Raw genomic sequence first — 19,573 nt, forward strand, 5'->3', positions numbered from 1 at the left:
ACATTAGTGGGAAAACTGGTGAAATCTAGATAAAGTTTAGTTAATTTCTTGGTTTTGATCATTGTACTGTGGTTACATACGGCATAATACTACGGGAAGTTCGGTGAAGAGTTTATATATGGGAACTCTCTACTATTTTGCAACTTTACTATAAATCTACAATTATTTCAAAATAAAATTTTTTTTTAAATACTTTTTCTGAAGAAAGAAACAAGAGTATTCTGCCCTATAAACTATGTATCATTTAAGCACAGTAAAGTGCTGTACCATAGTGCTATACCTCCAACTCTCTAACCTTAAGGGATAAACATAATGTGCATTGGGTATGTAATCTGAAGTAATCTTAATCTTCATTGGGAGTGTAATATTAAGTAAACTTAATACACGGGAAAGAGCTGAAGCTGTCCTTGTTTACCCAGGCTCTTGCTCAGCCCTCTGTCACCCCTCACGTCTTCCTAATACCCAATAGGAGGATTGTCAAGATGCTCTTTTCCTCCTCACAGGGAACAATGTGAGACATGCAACAAACGCCGCGACCACGGATCCCAATCCCTCACAAGCATCCACAGAAAGTGCGAGACATGCGTGGAGGGTGAGTGGAGATACTTACAAATGCAACAAATACTTTCTGAGTGCTCATGTCTACCCGGCACAGTTCCAGGCCCCAGGGAAACAGCCATGAATAAGACCTACACGGTGACTGGCTCTCAGAAAGTTTAAGAGATAATAAGCAAACAAAAATATATTCACACATACACATACATATACATTCATAAAATGGGGAATGTTAGCAAGCCAGAAAACCAGAGTGAGGTAATAAAGCCTTCTCTGAAGACAGGCATATGAGACAGAACCTGATCCTTCTCTGAGACTCAGTTTCCCATCTATAAGATGGATCTAATGATGTTCACCCCTATAGAACTGTTGTGAAGAAGTGAATTAGATAATACAGCGCAGGATTTAGCAGAATTCCTAGCAAATGAACGAGTGGCCAGAAATAGTAATGAGTGACCAAATTACTGATCAACGATTACATTGAAAGCGTTAACTTTCTCAATTTACTTTAAATTCTACATATCCCACTGAAATGTACTTAAAGTGTCTATGAATAAATGACTGATCACAGAAACAGCTATTCCCTCTCTCACAGACAGCAACAATGAAAAATGAATACATTTGGAAATGGACAGAGCAAAAAACACAAATGCTCTGCCCAGGGATAGTAGGAGTGACTGAAGGCAAGCTTCCTGGCCCCACTGGTGATTACCTCCTTTGTGCTTGGATGAATGTGCGGGCTAAGTCCAAGCCAGTGTTGACCAACCTCCCTGGAAGGATTTTTTCCCCTGTCTTTTTATAACTTGAACTTGAGGAAAGGCAGTAAAAGCCACCAAAATAAATCTCTCAGTCCTCAGGAAGAGGCTAAAACACTATTATTTCTTTTCCCAGGCTACAGGTATAAGTATAATTAACATATTCTCTTTCACAAAACAAGCTTCAGTAAGATGGTATCCCAATTCTAGAATCTGCAAAAACAGCCAAAGCTATCAAAATAACTTAGAAAAACAATCAAGAAACAATGAAGTATCATATAAATCAACTTTAGACCAAAGTGCTATATATCACACAACTAGACATTTCTAAATAACTTCTCTCTCTCTCTGACAGGCAAAAAGAAACACATACACACTCAATCTCTGCCACTCCACTCTCTCCCACTCCATTCTCATGCTCACACAAAGTTTCCATGTTTAAAATAAAGCAACAGAAGTTTAAAACCAAATTATGTTTAGTAAATAATCCAAGTCACTCAAGAGCACCTTTTAAACTACTAATACACCTTGTATAAGTGTATTTTGCACATAAAGATATTTTAAAATATTGTATAAGGAAAAATACCAGGCATTTGCATCATATTACTTATCAAGTTCACCTAAAAGAAAGAAAAAACTTCCATGTGCTCCCAACTCAAGATGTCAGCAACAGCAGCAACTCTCCCCTCCTTTCTCTTTCCAGCCAGCAGCCCCTTTCCTCCCTTGCTCCTCCAGCCTTCTTTCACCAACCCCCAACTCCCTATTTTCTTTTTCTCTTCTTCAAAACAAAAAGAGACAAACAAACAAAAAATCTGTCTTCTGCTGAGCCTGGGTTTGTCATGTCCAGGTAAGGGCTGGGATTCAGGGATGCAGACCAGGCCATGCCTCAAACAAGGAGTATAAAATTTTCAAAAGATTACAGGAGTCCTTGCAATAGTTCACTGAGAATTATGGTTTCCAGCTTCATCCATGTCCCTACAAAGGACATGAACTCATCCTTTTTTATGGCTGCATAGTATTCCATGGTGTATATGTGCCACATTTTCTTAATCCAGTCTATCATTGTTGGACATTTGGCTTGGTTCCAAGTCTTTGCTATTGTGAATAGTGCTGCAATAAACATAGGTGTGCATCGCAAGGACAAAAAACCAAACACCGCATGTTCTCACTCATAGGTGGGAATTGAACAGTGAGAACACATGGACCCAGGAAGGGGAACATCACACAGCGGGGCCTGTTGTGGGGTGGGGGGAGGGGGGAGGGATAGCATTAGGAGATATACCTAATGTTAAATGATGAGTTAATGGGTGCAGCACACCAACATGGCACATGTATAACATATGTAACTAACCTGCATGTTGTGCACATGTACCCTAAAACTTAAAGTATAATAAAAAAAAAAAACTAAAAGAAAAAAAAAGATTACAGGAGTCAACCTCTGCATAGATGAATGGAAATGAGGCTCCCTCCTTCCTTTCATCTCTCCATTAACTGGAAGGGCAGCAACAGGCTACCTCCAATGCCCTCACAGCTCAATCACACTGCACAAGCCTTCCACAACCGTGGCACTGCCTCCCACCCCTCCACTAAAACAATTCCCTCCAGAGACTTGAGCCCGACAGCCTGACTGTGCAGCCTCCCACACTGGCGACCTTCCCTCCTCCCAAGCCTTGAGCCCCTGGTTGGGCGTGACATTCTACTCTCCTGCCTTCCTCCCTTCCTCTCGCCACACCCCTTCTCTCTCCAACTTGATCCTCCACTCCTACCTCCCGAAATCAATCTGGCTGTCAGTAACCATAGTGAGTATAAAAGATAATAGTAACTATGATTTAGTGGACAGTTATTATGTATTTATCTATTTCATCTGATCTCAACTACTTATACGGCATTATCTTACAGAAGTGGTTCTCAAATGTTGTGGCCTCAGAACGCTTTTATAGGCTTAAAAAATTACTGAGGAGGCCCAAGAGCTTTTATTAACATCAATTATATCTACTGATAGTTACCATGTTAGAAATTAAAACGGTGAAAATGTTAAACAAAATGCACAGCCCACAGAGCCGTGACATCATCACACATCACGTAGTTTCTGGAAAATTTGACTGTACCCTCACAAGAGAATGAAAAAATGGAATATAACATCTTAGTAGTACTGTGAAAACAGTTCTGACTTTGTGAACCCCCTGTAAAAGAGTCTCACTGATACCCAGTTGTCCCTGGACCACACTTGGAGAATCACTGTTTTACAAAACAGAACTTGAGCCTTAAAGAGGAAAATCAGCTTGCCTACTCACTCGGCTAGCCCACTGAAGAGCTCCAGCCTGAACCCAACTCATGCAGCACTGCTGTTACCCTTTCTCTTTCTCCTTTATGTGCTCTTCCTGAGAGACAGAATTCACTTCCACCACAGCAACTATCACCTTCCAGTGACCCACCTGCAAATGCGCATCCGCAGAGCTGATAACTCACCTGAGTTTCTACTGCCCAGAGTTCCCACCAGCACCCCGAAACAAATCAACAGACCACCACGCCCTTCCACCCACCCCAACCCGTGTAGGGCCAGCATCGCTGCCTTTGGGAAAGGTCATTCTTCCACTTAGTAAGGCCCCAAGCCACTCAGAGTCATCTTTGACTCCCCATTTCTCTATGTCCTGCTGACTGGTCTTTAGAATATCTCTTGCAACTGCAAAAAGCAGGATATAGAAGTGTGTACATTACGTTCCTACACAAACGGGAAAAAGACTAGGTGCAAACGCACCAAAAGTTTATGAGTAGTTAGCTCCAGATCGTGGGATTATGAGCAATTTGCGATTTGATTTCTTCGGTATATTTTTCTGCATAACACATATGTTTCAGAAGCATACATTATTTTCATAATCAGAAAATACAGTGATGGCTTCTTCAGGGCTTTGTTAAGTTTTGTCCCTTGCCTCTGTCTTTTCCAATTACAACCAAGCCCAGAATCCAATGACCATGGGTCATATTTCAGTTCTCTTTACTCTCTTCCTGCACTGGTTGCCAGCACTCAGACAGACATCTTGAACCTCAGTCTTGCATCACAGAGTGGTGGCAGGAAAGTCAGGCAGATAATAATGCATAAAACGCACTTTGCACAGCCCTTGGCAAATGGTAAATAAAAGTTCACCATTACTGGTGCTAGTATTATTTCCCTACACTAATATTAGATGAAACTTCAGAAAACACTAATTGGCGAAAGACAGCCCTGTTTTAGAACCATCAGTAGCTCACGATGCCTAATAATATACCTGATACTTACAGAACCCTTACTTTTGGGCCCAGCACTGTACGAAATGCTACCTCATTAAATTACCATTCCAGTCCCACGAGGTGGGTCCTATGGAGATCTCCATTTTACAGATGAAGAAACTGAGGCACAGACATGTTCAATAAGGTGCCAAGGCATGGAGCTAGAAAGTACAAGAGCTGGAATTCAAGTCTTTATTCAGACTTGTTGCACAAGAGAATTTTCCAGGATGGTGGATATATTTATAGCTACATTATTGAATATGTGTCTATTGAGCATTTGAAATGTGCCTAATGCAATTAACTAAAATCCTTATTTTATTTTATTTTATTTTATGTTAACTTAAATAGTCACATAGATGGCTGACAGTTATCGTACTGGCCAGCACAGGGATCTAGAGATCAAAATCCCAAATGCCCAGGCTTAACAAAAAGTCCTCGCAACACCCTGTCTACCTGCCTTGCAACTAATTCTTACAAAATCTTCAATTTGTCTGAAATCATTAGTGAAATAAACGTGTTCCTACCTTCCAACCACCCCCTACCCACCTCTCAACTAAGTCTTCTGTATAATGAAAGGACTTTAGGAAGTTAGAGTAGGGGAGACTTGGGTTCAAATCCGGCATCATAGTATCTAGCTATGTGACCTTGGGCGGTCTTATTTCTTATTTCTGAGTAAGAGACCTCCTTATTTCAGTCTCTGAGCCCTTGTTCCTCATCTGTAGAATGGGCTGGTAATGCCAACTTCCAAAGAGTATCAGCCAAGCACCTAACAGAAATTATCTATATGGTCGCTGGCAATATCCCTTCAGGGCTCAACTCAAGTTCCACCCTCTTATCTAAAGAGATGGCAGAAGCCCTGGAGATCTCTTCCTCTAGCTTCTAGAATCCCCTAGAGGTTCCATCTCAACCGTACACAGATTCTATTGTTATTTTTGTGTGTTGTGTATTCTCTGATCGGCATTTCCCTGAAGCCACGGGCTTCTGTCATCTGTAAGCCCAGAGGCAATGTCACTACACAAAGGGCTCTGAAGGGAAACGAAGCAGCTGGCTCAATCCAGCATTATTATCTGAGGGGTCTCAGTCTCCCCTGGCTTTTATCGGTCAGTCAATTGGTGAGAGGAGGAAATGCAATTGCCAAGGTAAAGAAATAAGCATAGGGCTGGGCGCTCATGCCTGTAATCCCAGCACTTGGGGAGGCTGAGGCAGGCGGATCACGAGGTCAGGAGATCAAGACCATCCTGGCTAACGCGGTGAAACCCCGTCTCTACTAAAAATACAAAAAAAATTAGCTGGGCGTGGTGGTGGGCGCCCGTAGTCCCAGCTACTCAGGAGGCTGAGGCAGGAGAACGGCGTGAACCCGGGAGGAGGAGCTTGCAGTGAACCGAGATCGCGCCACTGCACTCCAGCCTGGGCAACAGAGCGAGACTTTGTCTCAAAAAAAAGAAATAAGCGTAGTACCTGGTTCCTGGCAGTGCCTTGACAGATACCTCCCGTCCTTAATACAAGACTTGTTTGTCCTCATCATCACAGACCTAAGAGGCTAACCATGAACTACTTTGCCTTTGACCTATCTTCTTTTTAAAAGAGGAAGACATCAGTATACCCTAAAGATATCAAATCCAGGCAAAATGCCACTGGTGGTTTTTTTTCTTCTTTTTCTCTCCTGAACTTGATAGACTTGATACTAGATTCTACCTGAGAGGCTAATCAGGAAGAAAGAAAGGCTAGGAACAGTTAGAAAAGAGAAAGAATGGGGGTGGATTTGCCCTATCAGATAAGCAAGCACATTATACAACATAGCTATAATAGCTGGCACATCACCAGCACTCAGTAAATATTTTTTGGCATTTTTTAAATACTTGTTTTTGAATAAAGTTACAATTATTAAACTGTAAAAATAATAGTAATGACAACAAACACTCTTCAGGGTGCCCCTGCTGAATGCCAGGCTCTGCGTGGAGAGCTTTATCCACATGCATTATCTCACTTGAACCCACAACAGTGTTTTTCACACCCAACTGCAACTCCTTCGTGGATCACACCTGTAATTCCAGCATTTTGGGAGGCCAAGGTGAGAGGATCACTTGAGCCCAGGAGTTTGAGACCAGCCTGGGCGACATACGGAGACCCCATCTCTACAAATAATTTTAAAAATTAACCAAGTGTGGTGGTGTGCACCAATAGTCCCAGCTACTCAGGAGCCTGAGGCAGGGGGATCACCTGAGCCCACCAGGAGGTTGAGGCTTCAGTGAGCCATGACTCTGCGCCACTGCACTCTAGCCTAGACAACAGGGTGAGACCCTGTCTCAAAAAAAAAAAAAAAAAAAAAAGGCGTAGCTGTGACTGTCTTAAGAAACTGACTTTGACTTTGGGCAAGTTAACTATGTGCTATGATCTGAATGTTTGTCTCCCCCTAAAATTCAAATATTGAAACCTAACCCCTCACTGAGATAGTATTAAGAGGTAGGGCCTTTGGGAGGTGATTAGGTCATGAGGTCCTTGTGAATGGGATTAGTACCCTTATAAAATAGGCCCAAGGGAGTCTGTTTGCTCCCTCTACCACGTGAGTACACAGCAAGAACCTACCATGTATGAGGACCTGGCTCTCACAAGACAGCCAGACAGCCTATCTGCTGGCACCTTGATCTTGGATATCCCAAGCTTCAGAACTATGAGAAGTAAATGCTTGTTGTTTATAAGCCACCCAGTTTATAGTATTTTGTTAGAGCAGTCCAAACACACTAACAAACTATGTCTCCCAATCTGTAAAATGGCATAACAATAATAGTCTCTACCTGCCAAGATGGCTGCAAAGATTAAACTGGATTTTGTACCTGGAGCTAGGACCAAAGAGTCTGGCACAGAGTCAAGTCTCAATAAAGGTGGCTACTATTTTGCCTATGTAACAGAATCACTTCCGCATTTGAAATGAGTATTACTGCCACATAATTGAAAGCCATAAGGCAGTAAAAATAAACTCATCACATCTTGGCCTGAATCAAGCACTCATATTCCTTACAAGGCTGACTGATTACTGCAAAGGCCCCTAGTTTAGAAACTCAGTCAAACTCAATACTCCACCACCAGCAGTCCTTATTTTCCAATAACTCTGGGACTTGTTTTTCTGTAGGTTGCTTTCCCTTTGCCTGAGGCTCCACTACTCTAAAAATAAACATTAAAAAAATTAACAACTTCCTTCAATCCTCCTCACAACCAACTGAAACTTCTCCAGTGCCAATGAATTTTGTAGGTGACTTTTTTAAATTACCTAAATAAGCACTGCTGGGTTAATAATTAATTCTAAGTATTAATTATAAAACTACGCATGAGAAAAGTAAAAACAAACAGTAAAAAAAATGCCTTTCATCTTTGCCTAATGGATTCATCATCAGTCCTCCTCTTTAGAGGTATCAGTGTTAGGTTTCTTATAAACCATTACATATAGATGAATCTCTGTGTGTGTGTGTGTGTGTGTGTGTGTACATTTGTTAGCACACACAAACACACAACTTTACTCCACTGTGGATATCTTGCTTTTCTCAAACCTCTACCCTGGAACTCTTTTAAGATTAACACCCTCTTTTTAAGACTTGCATAATAATCCACCAAATGATTTAGGCTATAACTTAACAAATTTCCCAATTTTGTATGTTAAGGTCATTTATGATTTTTTGTTATCAATGATGATGCAAAAATCATCATCTTTACACATATATCTTTGTAGGCAGAAATATAATCCATATAATAAAAATTAGAAATTAGAAAAACTAGAAATGGAATGGTCAAATCAAAAAGTTTATAGATTTCCAATTTTTTAAGGGAAGCATTTTCTGCTTAAGTATAAAGATTTCTAATCTTGACAGCTACTGTCAAATTTCCCAATATGAAAGTTTCAGATGTTTTGATCCTTTACGCTTCCATGATCAATGCAGAGGCGTCTGTTTCATCACTCCTGTACCAGCAATTGGTGCTCAGTTAATATTTATCAATCTCACTGGTAAAAAAATGGCATTTTATCACTATTATAGTATGCATCTCTTTCCTTATAAATTAGGTCAAGTATATTCAGTTGCCAATTTATATATCTCTTTCTACTCACTGCCAACTTCTGAATCATTGACTCTCCTTAAAAGAACTGTTGGGAAGGTTATCAACCAGCCTTGTCTTCAAGACCAAGGACACCATCTTATTCTCATCACCCTGGCAATATTTGACACTAACCATCACCACCTCCTTCAGGATGCTCTTCTCCCTTTCCTGCCATGACCATTTGCTGTGCTGGTTCTCCTCTATGGACTGCAAGCCAATCTTCTCCATGAAATCCTAAAGAGGGGCATATCCCACTGTCCAATCCCTGGCTCCCTTTTCTTCTCATGTAACATCCTTAAATTGTGGATTATGTGCAAAAGATTTCCAAATGTCGATCCTCAAATCACCTGACACTTAAACTCGTGTTTTCAGCTTTCTGCTGAACACCTCTAGCAGAGGGATGGATGTCCTTCCCACACTTCAGATAATGAACAAGGTCAACATGCGTGAAACACTTGCTCTGTGCTTGTACTTGACACTTAATACATCTCATGTAACTCTCCACATCCAAGAGAGAACACACCAACTTCATTGTCCACCTTCCTCAAACCTGTTCACCTCCTTCAGCATCAAACCTCAGTTAATGACTCTACACTCGCATTCTTCCCCCTTCTTCCCATCCAGTAAGCTGCCAAATCCCGCCAATTCTGCCAGTGAATGGTCTTCCTGTAACTATCCTGTCTTCCAATTTCACCTCTGGCTCAGACTGCTAATCACCTGCCTCTTAACTCAATCTTGACACCACCAGAGTTCTCTACTGAGAATATAAATAACATCATGCGAATCTGCCTCCCCAAAGCCCATGGTCTCTGGACTTATTTCCTGCCATCCCTCCATGTACCTGGGCTCCAGGCCTACACTGGCAAGGCAACGAACTCACAGTTCCTGTCCCAGCAGGCCCAATACTTCACAAGACTCATGCCAGTACATAATCCCTCTCTCACCAGGTCTCATTCCCCTTGTATCCCAGACAGCACCCAGAGGAATGCTATGTGTTTGGTAGGTGCTTAACAAATACTTTTTTTTTTTTGTGAGACGGAGTCTCGCTCTGTCACCAATGCTGGAGTGCAGTGGCGCGGTGTCGGCTCACTGCCAGCTCCGCCTCCTGGGTTCACACCATTCTCCTGCCTCAACCTCACAAGTAACTGTGACTACAGGCGTCCGCCACCACGCCCGGCTAATTTTTTGTATTTTTAGTAGAGAAAGGGTTTCAATGTGTTAGCCAGGATGGTCTCGATCTCTTGACCTCGTGATCCGCCCGCCTCGGCCTCCCAAAGTGCTGGGATTACAGGCGTAAGCCACCGCGCCCAGCCTAACAAATACTTTCTAAAGTTACACAATACAATTTTCTAGCATGTGTTCACCTTTTTCCAAAAAAGAAAAAGAACTTCTATACACATGAAAATCCATAATAAAGAAAAATCGTTCTAAAGTTTATCTTCTATGATTGAATGTACACAGAAACATAAATATTCCCTTAGAGCAAAAAAGTCAAACTCTTACTCTAAACAGCTTTAGAAATAACTCAAAAGTCACAAAAAGCAGATTCTAAAAACATTGGGTTTTAATGATTACAAACCAAAATAATGATTCCCTGCTTGCCAAGAGAAGAAACAGATTCAGATGAGTCAAATAAGGTTCTGGAAATCTTTTGATTTTATGGACTTCGGCTGCCCTAATCAGGCATCAGAACTACCAAACGTTAACCTCCACAAGCTGATATGACAAAAGCAAAAAGGCCCTATGGTAAGTCAAATATCCACCAACTTGGTAGAGAAGTCAATAAAATCAAATGGCTGTGTGAACCTCGCCTATCGCCTTGGAGGACACATCCCATTTTACTTCATTCTTTAAAGTCAAACCAATTTAAAAAGTAACTTTTCCAGAGAAACTTTCTAAACTGATTAAAAAGAGGTCATTGAAAAGGGAGCACAGACTATTTTTCAGTGAATGAAGAGAAGGATTCTGAAAAGCATTACTTTGTAGAAATATATAACAAGATTAAATTTTGTGTGTAACACTCTTCCCTCTCTCTTAATATCAGAGTATTTCAAACACGTGTAAAGCGTCCTTGACTTTTTTCTAGGAGTCAGGACTTTGTCAAAGTTTTCCCATCCACTCTCTAACATGAAATTAGGAACTACTAAGTTATCGATTAGACACTCAGGGAATCAAAATCATCTCTAACTGAAAGATTAAAAAGTAGCATGGTTAATTGTTAAGAGAACTTCTGAGTTGGTAGAAATGAGGGGTTCGCCTGACAGTTCGTGGTGCCCCCCTCAGCACTCTCACCTTCCCCCCAACTATTTTACATCTTCATGGTAAGGTTCCCTCGATGCTTTTTTAAAGGGGGAACAAGAACATCTCAAATTAATAGGATGGAGAGAGTTAATAGAATCTTCTCCTTCACCACCAGGGTCCTCTCCAGGGCAATGTGAACGGGACAGCAGTGCACGAAGTCCTCCAGGCCCCCAGAGGCCACAGCCTGGGCCCGGTGGGCCAGGGACCAGCCGGTGACACTTCTAAGTCCAGGCTGGCTCTGAGGGAGCTGGAAACAGGCTTCCTCTGGGTGGGCGCGCGACGAGGGGGCGGGGCGCGGGCGGCCCCACTCACCTGCGATTCATGGGCCGGACCCTCACGGCCACCTTGACCGATGCCATCGCTCATCCCGAACCAGCCCGCGCGGGGTCCCACCAGCCCAGAACTCCGCGGTCGCCGGCGACACTGGCGACTCAGATCGCGGCTCCCGCCCAGTTCCCTCTCGCCCCCGCCCCTCTGCTCCCGGCCGGACCTGGAGTTCCGCGGCGGCCCCACCTGCCAGGCCACTGAGCATGCCCAGAGCGGCTCCGGCCCGCGTGATCCATGAGCCGCGGTTTGGCGGCGGCCGGGCGGTGCAGAGGGGCGGGGCCGCGGGGCCTGGGAGCCGCCTCCGGGATCTGCAAGCCTGGAAAGGCCACGCTGTGGACCTTGGCACAGAGGTTATGGGGGGCGACCCGGAGCGGAGGGTTTCAGGAAAACTAGAACCCAACCTCATGGCCTGAAAAACTGGAGAGAAGCGGTCGCAGCAATTTAGAGCCAGCGGCAAGGATCACAGTCCGGGGGTCAGGTGACCAAAGCCAGTTTTTCAGCCCTTAACAAGGACCTGGCTTCACCCAGCCAAGCATGAGTTAACGCATCCATTTTTACACACGAACAAACTGAGGCGCAGAGATGATCACAGCTTGCTGGTGGCGAACTCCGCTAGGGCCTTCTCTGCTACCCTAAGGAGGTCCGAGCGTATGTTTTGGACTCCTTAACTCGGGATACCGATATAAACGAAAATTAATAGGGTGTTGGATGTTTTAAATGTGTGCGGGAATGTCATTATATTGGCTAGAATCAAACCTTATTTAGACTTGTTTTGCACTTTTGTACACTTTAGTAATTTTTAGTTTTAATCATAAGGGAGTTAAAGGCGAGCACAACTGGTATCTTTTTTTTTTTTTTGAGACATGGTCTCGCTCGGTCACCCAGGCTGGAGTGTAACGCTGTGATCTCGGCTCACTGCAACGTCCGCCTCCCGGGTTCAAGAGATTCTCCTGCCTTAGGCTCCCGAGTAGCTGGGCGTGCCACCACTCCCGGCTGATTTTTGTATTTTTAGTAGAGACGGAGTTTCACCATGTTGGCCAGGTTGGTCTCGAACTCCTGACCTCAAATGATCCGCCTGCCTCGGCCTCCCAGAGTGCTAGGATTACAGGCGTGAGCCACCGCGCCAGGCCTACAAGTAGTATCTTAAGGCTTAGGGCCTCTGGTGGAAGTGAGCTCCACCTCCCTTCCTGTGTAGAAGGTAAATGCATTCATTCAGTGAATCCAACATGCATGAAATCGTTTACGCACACCCAGAAGCCCACCTGCGAGCCACAGGAGCAGCCATTCCAGGAAGCCAAGCTATAATGGGAGACTCAAGGAATGGAGGCGGAGCTCCTGTTTTTAAGTCCTAGCTCCAACACTAGCCTTGTCAGCCCTCCATTCTGAATTACTGGGCGCCTCTGAGGCTTCTTGCCTCATCTGCAAATCAGGAACAACGGCATAGAGTGGTGAATGCATCAAGTGGGATGATGTCTGCAAATACGCAACCCGCTTACACAAAGAATTATCTTTCCATAACCTTCCCTGGACCCCTAGGGCCAGCAGGGAATCATAGCACCCCTTTGTTTCTAGAGCCCGGAAATCACTGGGTTTTTCCTCAATCTGGAGCAGAGCTGGGTGCGAATCTGCCCAACGGGTGGTAGGAACACCCGGAGCAGGATATTCAGGAGCGAGCGAGCTGGCCAAGCATGCGCAGTAGCGGCGGGTTGGTTTGAGAAGCCGCCAGGGAGCCAGCGCGGCGACCTAGCTGCCTGGGGCAGGGGGTGGGGCCCGCCTTATATGGGAGCTGCGTGGGGACAAACTGCGCGGGCCCAACGCGCGGGGCTGAGAGACCGCCGCGCCTGCTCCGGGTCACTCCGGCCACCTGGGGGGCGTCGGCGCGCAGACGCTGACCAGTTCAGTATTCAAACTTTTCAGGAGTGCTAGCTTACTCATGACAGCGATTTTCTGTATCGGGGTTTCATTGGTCGGTGGTTTAGGAGGTTTTGCTCATTCATTCGTTAACGTAATTCCAACAACCTACACGTGTTTGTAAGCCCCCTTTCCATCCACGACTTTGCCATCTGACACAAAACAGACCATCGCAGCCCGGCAGACGCTTTAGACAACAAACAGCATGCTTGGAGCTTTTCAATAGGAGGCAGTAAGGCTTGATCATCGCAGACGAGACGGAACGGGCACTTTCTTAGCAGAAAATATTTCTATTGGAGCGTGAAGGAAGTTTCTGAAAGGGAAGATTATTATAAGATAAGGGGTTTGCTCATCTTCTCAAACTTTAGTATGCCTACTTTAAAGTGCTTTGCAAACTTGAATGTTTAAAGGAATCGCCTGGCGGTCTTGTGAAACTGCAGCTTCTAATGGGCAAGTCAGAGAGGAAGCCTGAGACGTGGCATTTCCAGCACGTTCGGGGAGTGAAGATGCTGTCGGCTGCCACCCTCCCTGCAAGGAGCCAGGGGATAGATGACCTCTACGCAAACTGTGAGAGCTTAAAATACTGATAGTGAAAAACAGTTACAGAAGCTCTAGGCCGGGCACGGTGGCTAATGCCTGTAATCCCAGCACTTTGGGAGGCCGAGGAGGATGGATTGCCAGAACTCAGGAGTTCGAGACCAGCCTGGGCAACACGGTAAAACCCTGTCTCTACGATAAAACAAAACAAACAAAAATAAAAGCCACGCATGGTGGCGTGCGCTTGTAGTCCCAGCTACTCAGGAGGCTAAGGTGGGACAACCGCTTGAGCATGGGAGGCGGAGGTTGCAGTGAGCCAAGATCGCACCACTGTACTCCAACCTGAGTGACAGAGTGAGACCCAATCTCAAAAAAAAAAAAAAAAAAAAAGCTGTAAATCCAGGGCCCAAAAGGTCAGTAATAGAATTCAGGGATCCATATCAGTTATGTACTGATGCATAAAAATAATGGCCAAAAATGTGGAGGCTTAAAACAAAAACCGGTTATTATTTCTCTCAATTCTTTGGATTGCTGGTGTCACCCGGGCTTTGTGACTGGGATCTAGGCTCAGCTGGGGTGAGGAAAAGTTGGTGCATTTTGCTTTTTCATCCTCAAAAGTTTAGACCAGGTTCCAGATTTCTTGCGGCGGCGAGACACCTCTCCAGGAGAGCACGCCCTATGCACAAGCCTTTGCTGGACTTCCATTGACCAAAGGCAGTCACATGGCCACGCCCAGTCAATGTGAGAGGGCCCCCCCAAAGGAGGGGTGGGTACTCAAGGGAGCCACTAAATAACAAACCTACCTTAAGATCACATTTATTTCTAACATTTTAATAGTTATAGTTCAGTATAATTTATTTTCCTGGTAATCCCATTTATTTTATTTTATGCATTTTAAAATGTTATTCTGAAAATGTTACTCTCACCAACCAAAAGGGTCCACAGCATAAAAAAGGTTTAAGAATCTATGATTTTAAAATTCAATTGGATGGATAAAAGGCATTTTTATTTTTATTGTGTATATATACATATATGTATATATATATATTTACATATATATATATTTTTTGTTGTTGTTGTTGTTTTGAGACAGAGTTCCGTTCTTGTTGCCCAGGCTGGAGTACAGTGGCGCGATCTCGGCTCACTGCAACCTCCACCTTCCGGTTTCAAGCGATTCTCCTGCCTCAGCCTCCTGAGTAGCTGGGATTACAGGTGCCCACCACCACGCCCAGCTAATTTTTGTATTTTTAGTAGAGACGGGGGTTTCACCATGTTGCACAGGCTGATCTCGAACTCCTGACCTCGTGATCCGCCCGCCTGTGCCTCCCAAAGTGCTGGGATTACAGGCGTGAGCCACCAAGCCCGGCCAACATTTTTATTTTCTGAGAAGGTTGAATTGTGATGGGAAGGAGAAGAGAAAATTCTGAAATCTGGATTAAAATCCAAATGGTCTCAAGATGCATATGTGCATGGCAGGACTGTGGGGTGGGGGATGTGGTTGTTTAGTTTGTTTTGATGTAGTTTATTTTGGTCTTCATTTATTATTGAAATTTTTTTCTGATGTTTAGCAATCTCTTTTTTAAAACGTTTTTTCAAATCTTTTTTTAATCTCTATTTTAAAAACTTTTTTAACTGCCGAAAATTTTTGAGTGACTTAAGCTCTCTGAGTCTTAGCTTCTTCACTTCGAAGTGAAATAGCACTGTAATAGAATGTTCACTCCACCACAAAATATTTGAATCATCAGGGAATACTGTTATCAGAAGAAAAATACTGTATTTCTCATGAGCTATGCTTTTTCCTCATCCTAGCCTCTGAGGAATAAAATTGATTTGCTTTCTCACAAACATGACTTTTAAAAAATCTTGATGAACATCAGACTGGCACACTTAAATTGGGACAAAGGATATAACTGACACCTCATAAACCCATCGATTTCCCTATGTGCTAGAAGTACTGACCAGAAGCATTATATCACATGATACACTTAGTATCTCCTACAGGAGTGCCTTACACCAAGGGACTTAAGTTGAATTTAAGAGCTATGTGGTGAGCCAATGAGAAAAACAAGTGTTTTCCTGGTTTTCAAATAAATGTATAGTAAATAGTAGTACCAGAGACAGGAATCACAGATACCAACTCCAAACCCAGCACCAGTTTTGTTTTTTTTTGTTTTTTTTTTTTTTGACACAGAGTCTTGTTCTGTCCCCCAGGCTGGAGTGCAGTGGCGCTATTTTGGCTCACTGCAACCTCCACCTCCCGGGTTCAAGTGATTCTCCTGTCTCAGCCTCCCAAGCTGCTGAGATTACAGGTGCCTGCCACCTCACCCGGCTAATTTTTGTATTTTTAATAGAGACAGGATTTCACCATGTTGGCCAGGCTGGTCTGAAACTCCTGGCCTGAAGTGATTCGCCTGCTTCAGCCTCCCAAAGTGCTGGGATTACAGGTGTGAGCCACTGCGTCTGGCCTACGATTTTCATTTTCTAAGTCACAAAATTTAAAGTATATTTAGAATCTTCTAAAATACTAAACATTAAAAGCAGGAATAATTTGAAAAAGTATACTTTGGGGCTAGAGAGAAAATCTGAGCTCCAAAATCACAGTAAAGTTAATTGCAAAAATAGTACTAAGTAATTTTAGTAAAGCTTTAGGCAGGTAGCCATGAATGCCTGCTTTCTTTTACAGCAAAAGTGAATAAAGAAATCACGTTAGATTCAATTTAATAGACGCTATCACCCTAAATCATAGTCATTTTATATACTAAGATAAAAAAGATTGTTTTCAATTGCATATAACTATATGCAACCATATATATAAAACTATATAAATAGTTCAGAACTGATAGACTTTGTAGAGTCTGTGGCCTCATTCTAACTTCAAAAGAGTGAGAAACCATATTTATTTAAAGTGATAGGGAAAAGTTTCATGGATGAATTAGTTTTGGAGATCGGTCTTGCAGGAGGGACAGATTTGAATCCAAAAAATGGTGAGGAGGTGACTTCTAAAGCAGAGGAAATTCCTTGAACAAATGTTTAGTGTTGGAAAAGCGAGTCCTGCTTCTGGAATAGTGAGAAAGCCTCTTTACCTGAAGCACAGTGTAAAGTTTAAAAATAGTTGTAAATGCTTCTCTTCCCTGGACTCATACCTTGCAATGTCATTTTGCAGCTCCCTTCAATGCGAAGTGGAATCTCTTTCTCCACCTCTTCAATATGGCTTGCCCTGGAACTTCCCTTGGCACACAGAATACAGCAGAATTGGCTTCATATTGTTTTTAAGCCTTGGCCTCAGAGGCCTTGCATGCTTCCTAACCCTGGCTCTAGGAAACTTGCTGCTGTCACATAAGCAAGCCCAGGCTAACCTGCTGAATGTTGGTGTGTCCCAGTCAAATCCAGCACTGCAACCAATAGCCAGCCAGCCACCAGACATGCGAGCGGGGCCACCTCACACCAGCCAACCTCCACCAAGTCATCAGATGTATGAGTGAGAACAGCCCAGAATGACTGAGCCTGTTCAGACCAGCGGAACGACCAAGCTGACCAGTAGACTTAGGAGCAGTAAACAGATGATTGTATGGAAGCCATTCCGTTTAGGGTGTGTGTGTTATTGCTTGCATCCAAATACATCCTATCTCATCTAATGAGAAAAGGCCCTGCTCAAGGGCTTTTGCAGCTATAGTTGGCCCCGGAAGTGTCTTTGTGGTCATTTCTTACTCTATACACGAGGAGATCAAGGCTCAGACCAGGTAGTGTGACTGTGGAAGACACTTTCCTTACCCGTCTGTGGCACTTAAATCAATGAAGCAGATTCACAGAAGCGTGCATGCTCACTGAACACAGTACTTGCATTCCTACCTCCAAACCTTTGCTCCACCCATGCATCCAGTAAGAATGCCCACTTCCCTCCTCTCCTCCATCGAGTTCTTTCTTTGAGTTCTACCTTCCCTAGTCTTCCTCCACTGTACCAACCCACGGTGATCCCTGTCTTTTCCAAATGCTTTGTAACGTGGTAGGCACCACTCACTTGTGACTCATTGGACTATTTTAAAACTTGATTTTCTGTGTCTCTTTTCCAACAAAATTACAAATTCTTTGAGGGTAAAAGGCAGGCCTAACAGTTCTCTGTACTCCTAGTAGTGCCAGTGTGGTAAAAATTCAACTTGACAATTAGCAAAACCAATAAATTCATTATACTATTCTGTTCCTGTAGGTAATCAGTATATGAATGTGGATTCCTATGTGATGATTTTCTGGTCTATTTTGTGCCTTTTTTTTTTTGCTTTAACCAGGCCATAACATAAAGGTTATGTCATTTGTTACTGTCAAGCTTAATTAAGCCCATTATAATTCGTGAACCCCTGTGCTTGCTTTGTAATTAACATTGATTAACACAAACAAGTACAAAATAGGCCATCAGCACTTTCCAGAAGTGCTGATTACAATTACATTGGTAATTCAATACAGTATAGAAGATGGCAGGATAGTAACTTGCACTCTCTTTACATAAGGAGACAAATGCTACCATGCAAAACTAAGCCAAGAAACAAAATACTTTCCTCATCCAACTCACTGATTAAACCCTTACCCTGTTAACTCACCCTATGACTGTGTAAACCTCCAGTAAGATTACTGAAGGCACAGCTCCAAGTAACTTGCTTAATTGCATTCCTGGGACAAAAGAGGGAAGCGCTTCAAAGCTGACAGACAGATGGTAGAGTGTCCAGTCACAGCAAAGCAGGCCCCGAGGCTCATAACAGACAACTCCAGGGCTGAGATCTCATTTGTAGTTCTGGGATAAAGTCCAGGGTTTGATAGCAGCAGGCTGAAGTGTAAAGATGCTCAACAATGCGCACCCCAGAGACAATGAATCTGAAAAGCTTAGAGTGAGTAACAATCTGGAAATGAACTCTGTCTGCCTATTCACCATTCCCCCATAAAAAAAAATCCTATATTCTGGATGGTGTTCTAGTTCTCTTTCCCCAGGACCTCAGCAGTCAGGGAGGTGCTCCTACAATCCATGTGAAGGAGAGTTCACCATGCCCACATGGGAATACAGTAGATTGCCAGTAGGGATGCCACACCTTTGCACTTCCTCGTATTTCCAGGAACAAAGCTGGGGTGCCTAGGAGCTGCAGTTTTTCTTCTGTGTAAAATAAGCAAGCAGGACTCTGCCCCACTGCACTCCAGGGAAGGATTAAGAGAATTGATATCATCCAAATCAATTGGCCCTGTACAGATGACTTGATAATGAGGCCATTGAGTTTTTATGGTTCACTATTATTGCAACAAAAATTATGCTACAGAAATCATTCAAATGCTCAAAAAGGAGCGTTAGTACGAAACAGGGTGTTCCAAAGTTGTTGCTGAGAGGTGTGTAATGTTCCTGAAGATCCCCGAGGTACTAAGACTTCTGTGTACATGAATGACTCGTAGAGAAGAAATACACCAGATGAAAATATATGGAGAAGTTTGCCGAAGGTCATATAACGTGTAAGTATGAGAGCCGAGGTCTGAACCCTGATATCTGTGTCCTTATAGCTCAGGCCTTTTCCTTCAGCCCCTCCTTCTCAGCAGAGATGTGTTGGAGAAATCACTAGAAATGGAAAAGCAGCTGTCAGAAGCGGAATTGAATGAAGCAATAGGGGAAAAAGAAATACATGTTGATACAAATGGTCAGCCTTAAGGAAGCCTGTGACATTGATGCAGCACAGGGAAGCCTCAAAATTGGGACTTAGCCCAGGAGGGTTCTTGGCTTCACCCAGGAAAGAATTCAAGGGTGAGCTGGTGGTGTTAGAATGCAACTATTACTGAAGTGGCAGTGTACAGCAGTAGCAGAG

General features: G+C 43.5%; 1 protein-coding gene and 1 long non-coding RNA gene across 14 annotated transcripts in view; one reads left to right on the forward strand and one right to left on the reverse strand.

Annotated features, from left to right (window-relative positions):
* KIF16B (kinesin family member 16B) overlaps window positions 1–11,530 on the reverse strand; it is a 299,792-nt gene extending 288,262 nt beyond the window's left edge. For 4 of the 13 annotated variants that reach the window (XM_054467129.2, XM_054467128.2, XM_063659362.1 and 1 more), the window contains exon 1: window positions 11,280–11,530. In XM_054467129.2, coding sequence (XP_054323104.1) covers window positions 11,280–11,326 — 47 coding nt within the window. In that variant the 5' untranslated portion in view covers window positions 11,327–11,530. The remainder of the gene's footprint in view (window positions 1–11,279) is intronic. The other 9 variants (XM_063659361.1, XM_054467127.2, XM_063659365.1 and 6 more) reach the window with 4 other exon arrangements.
* Window positions 11,531–11,605: 75 nt separating this feature from the next.
* On the forward strand, window positions 11,606–17,935 carry LOC129021737 (uncharacterized). Its single transcript, XR_008496136.2, has 2 exons — window positions 11,606–13,920; window positions 16,906–17,935. It is a non-coding gene; the product is annotated as an uncharacterized LOC129021737 (long non-coding RNA).
* Window positions 17,936–19,573: the final 1,638 nt, after the last annotated feature.

The sequence above is a fragment of the Pongo pygmaeus genome, chromosome 21 (assembly GCF_028885625.2).
Source record: "Pongo pygmaeus isolate AG05252 chromosome 21, NHGRI_mPonPyg2-v2.0_pri, whole genome shotgun sequence".
Lineage (NCBI taxonomy): Eukaryota > Metazoa > Chordata > Mammalia > Primates > Hominidae > Pongo > Pongo pygmaeus.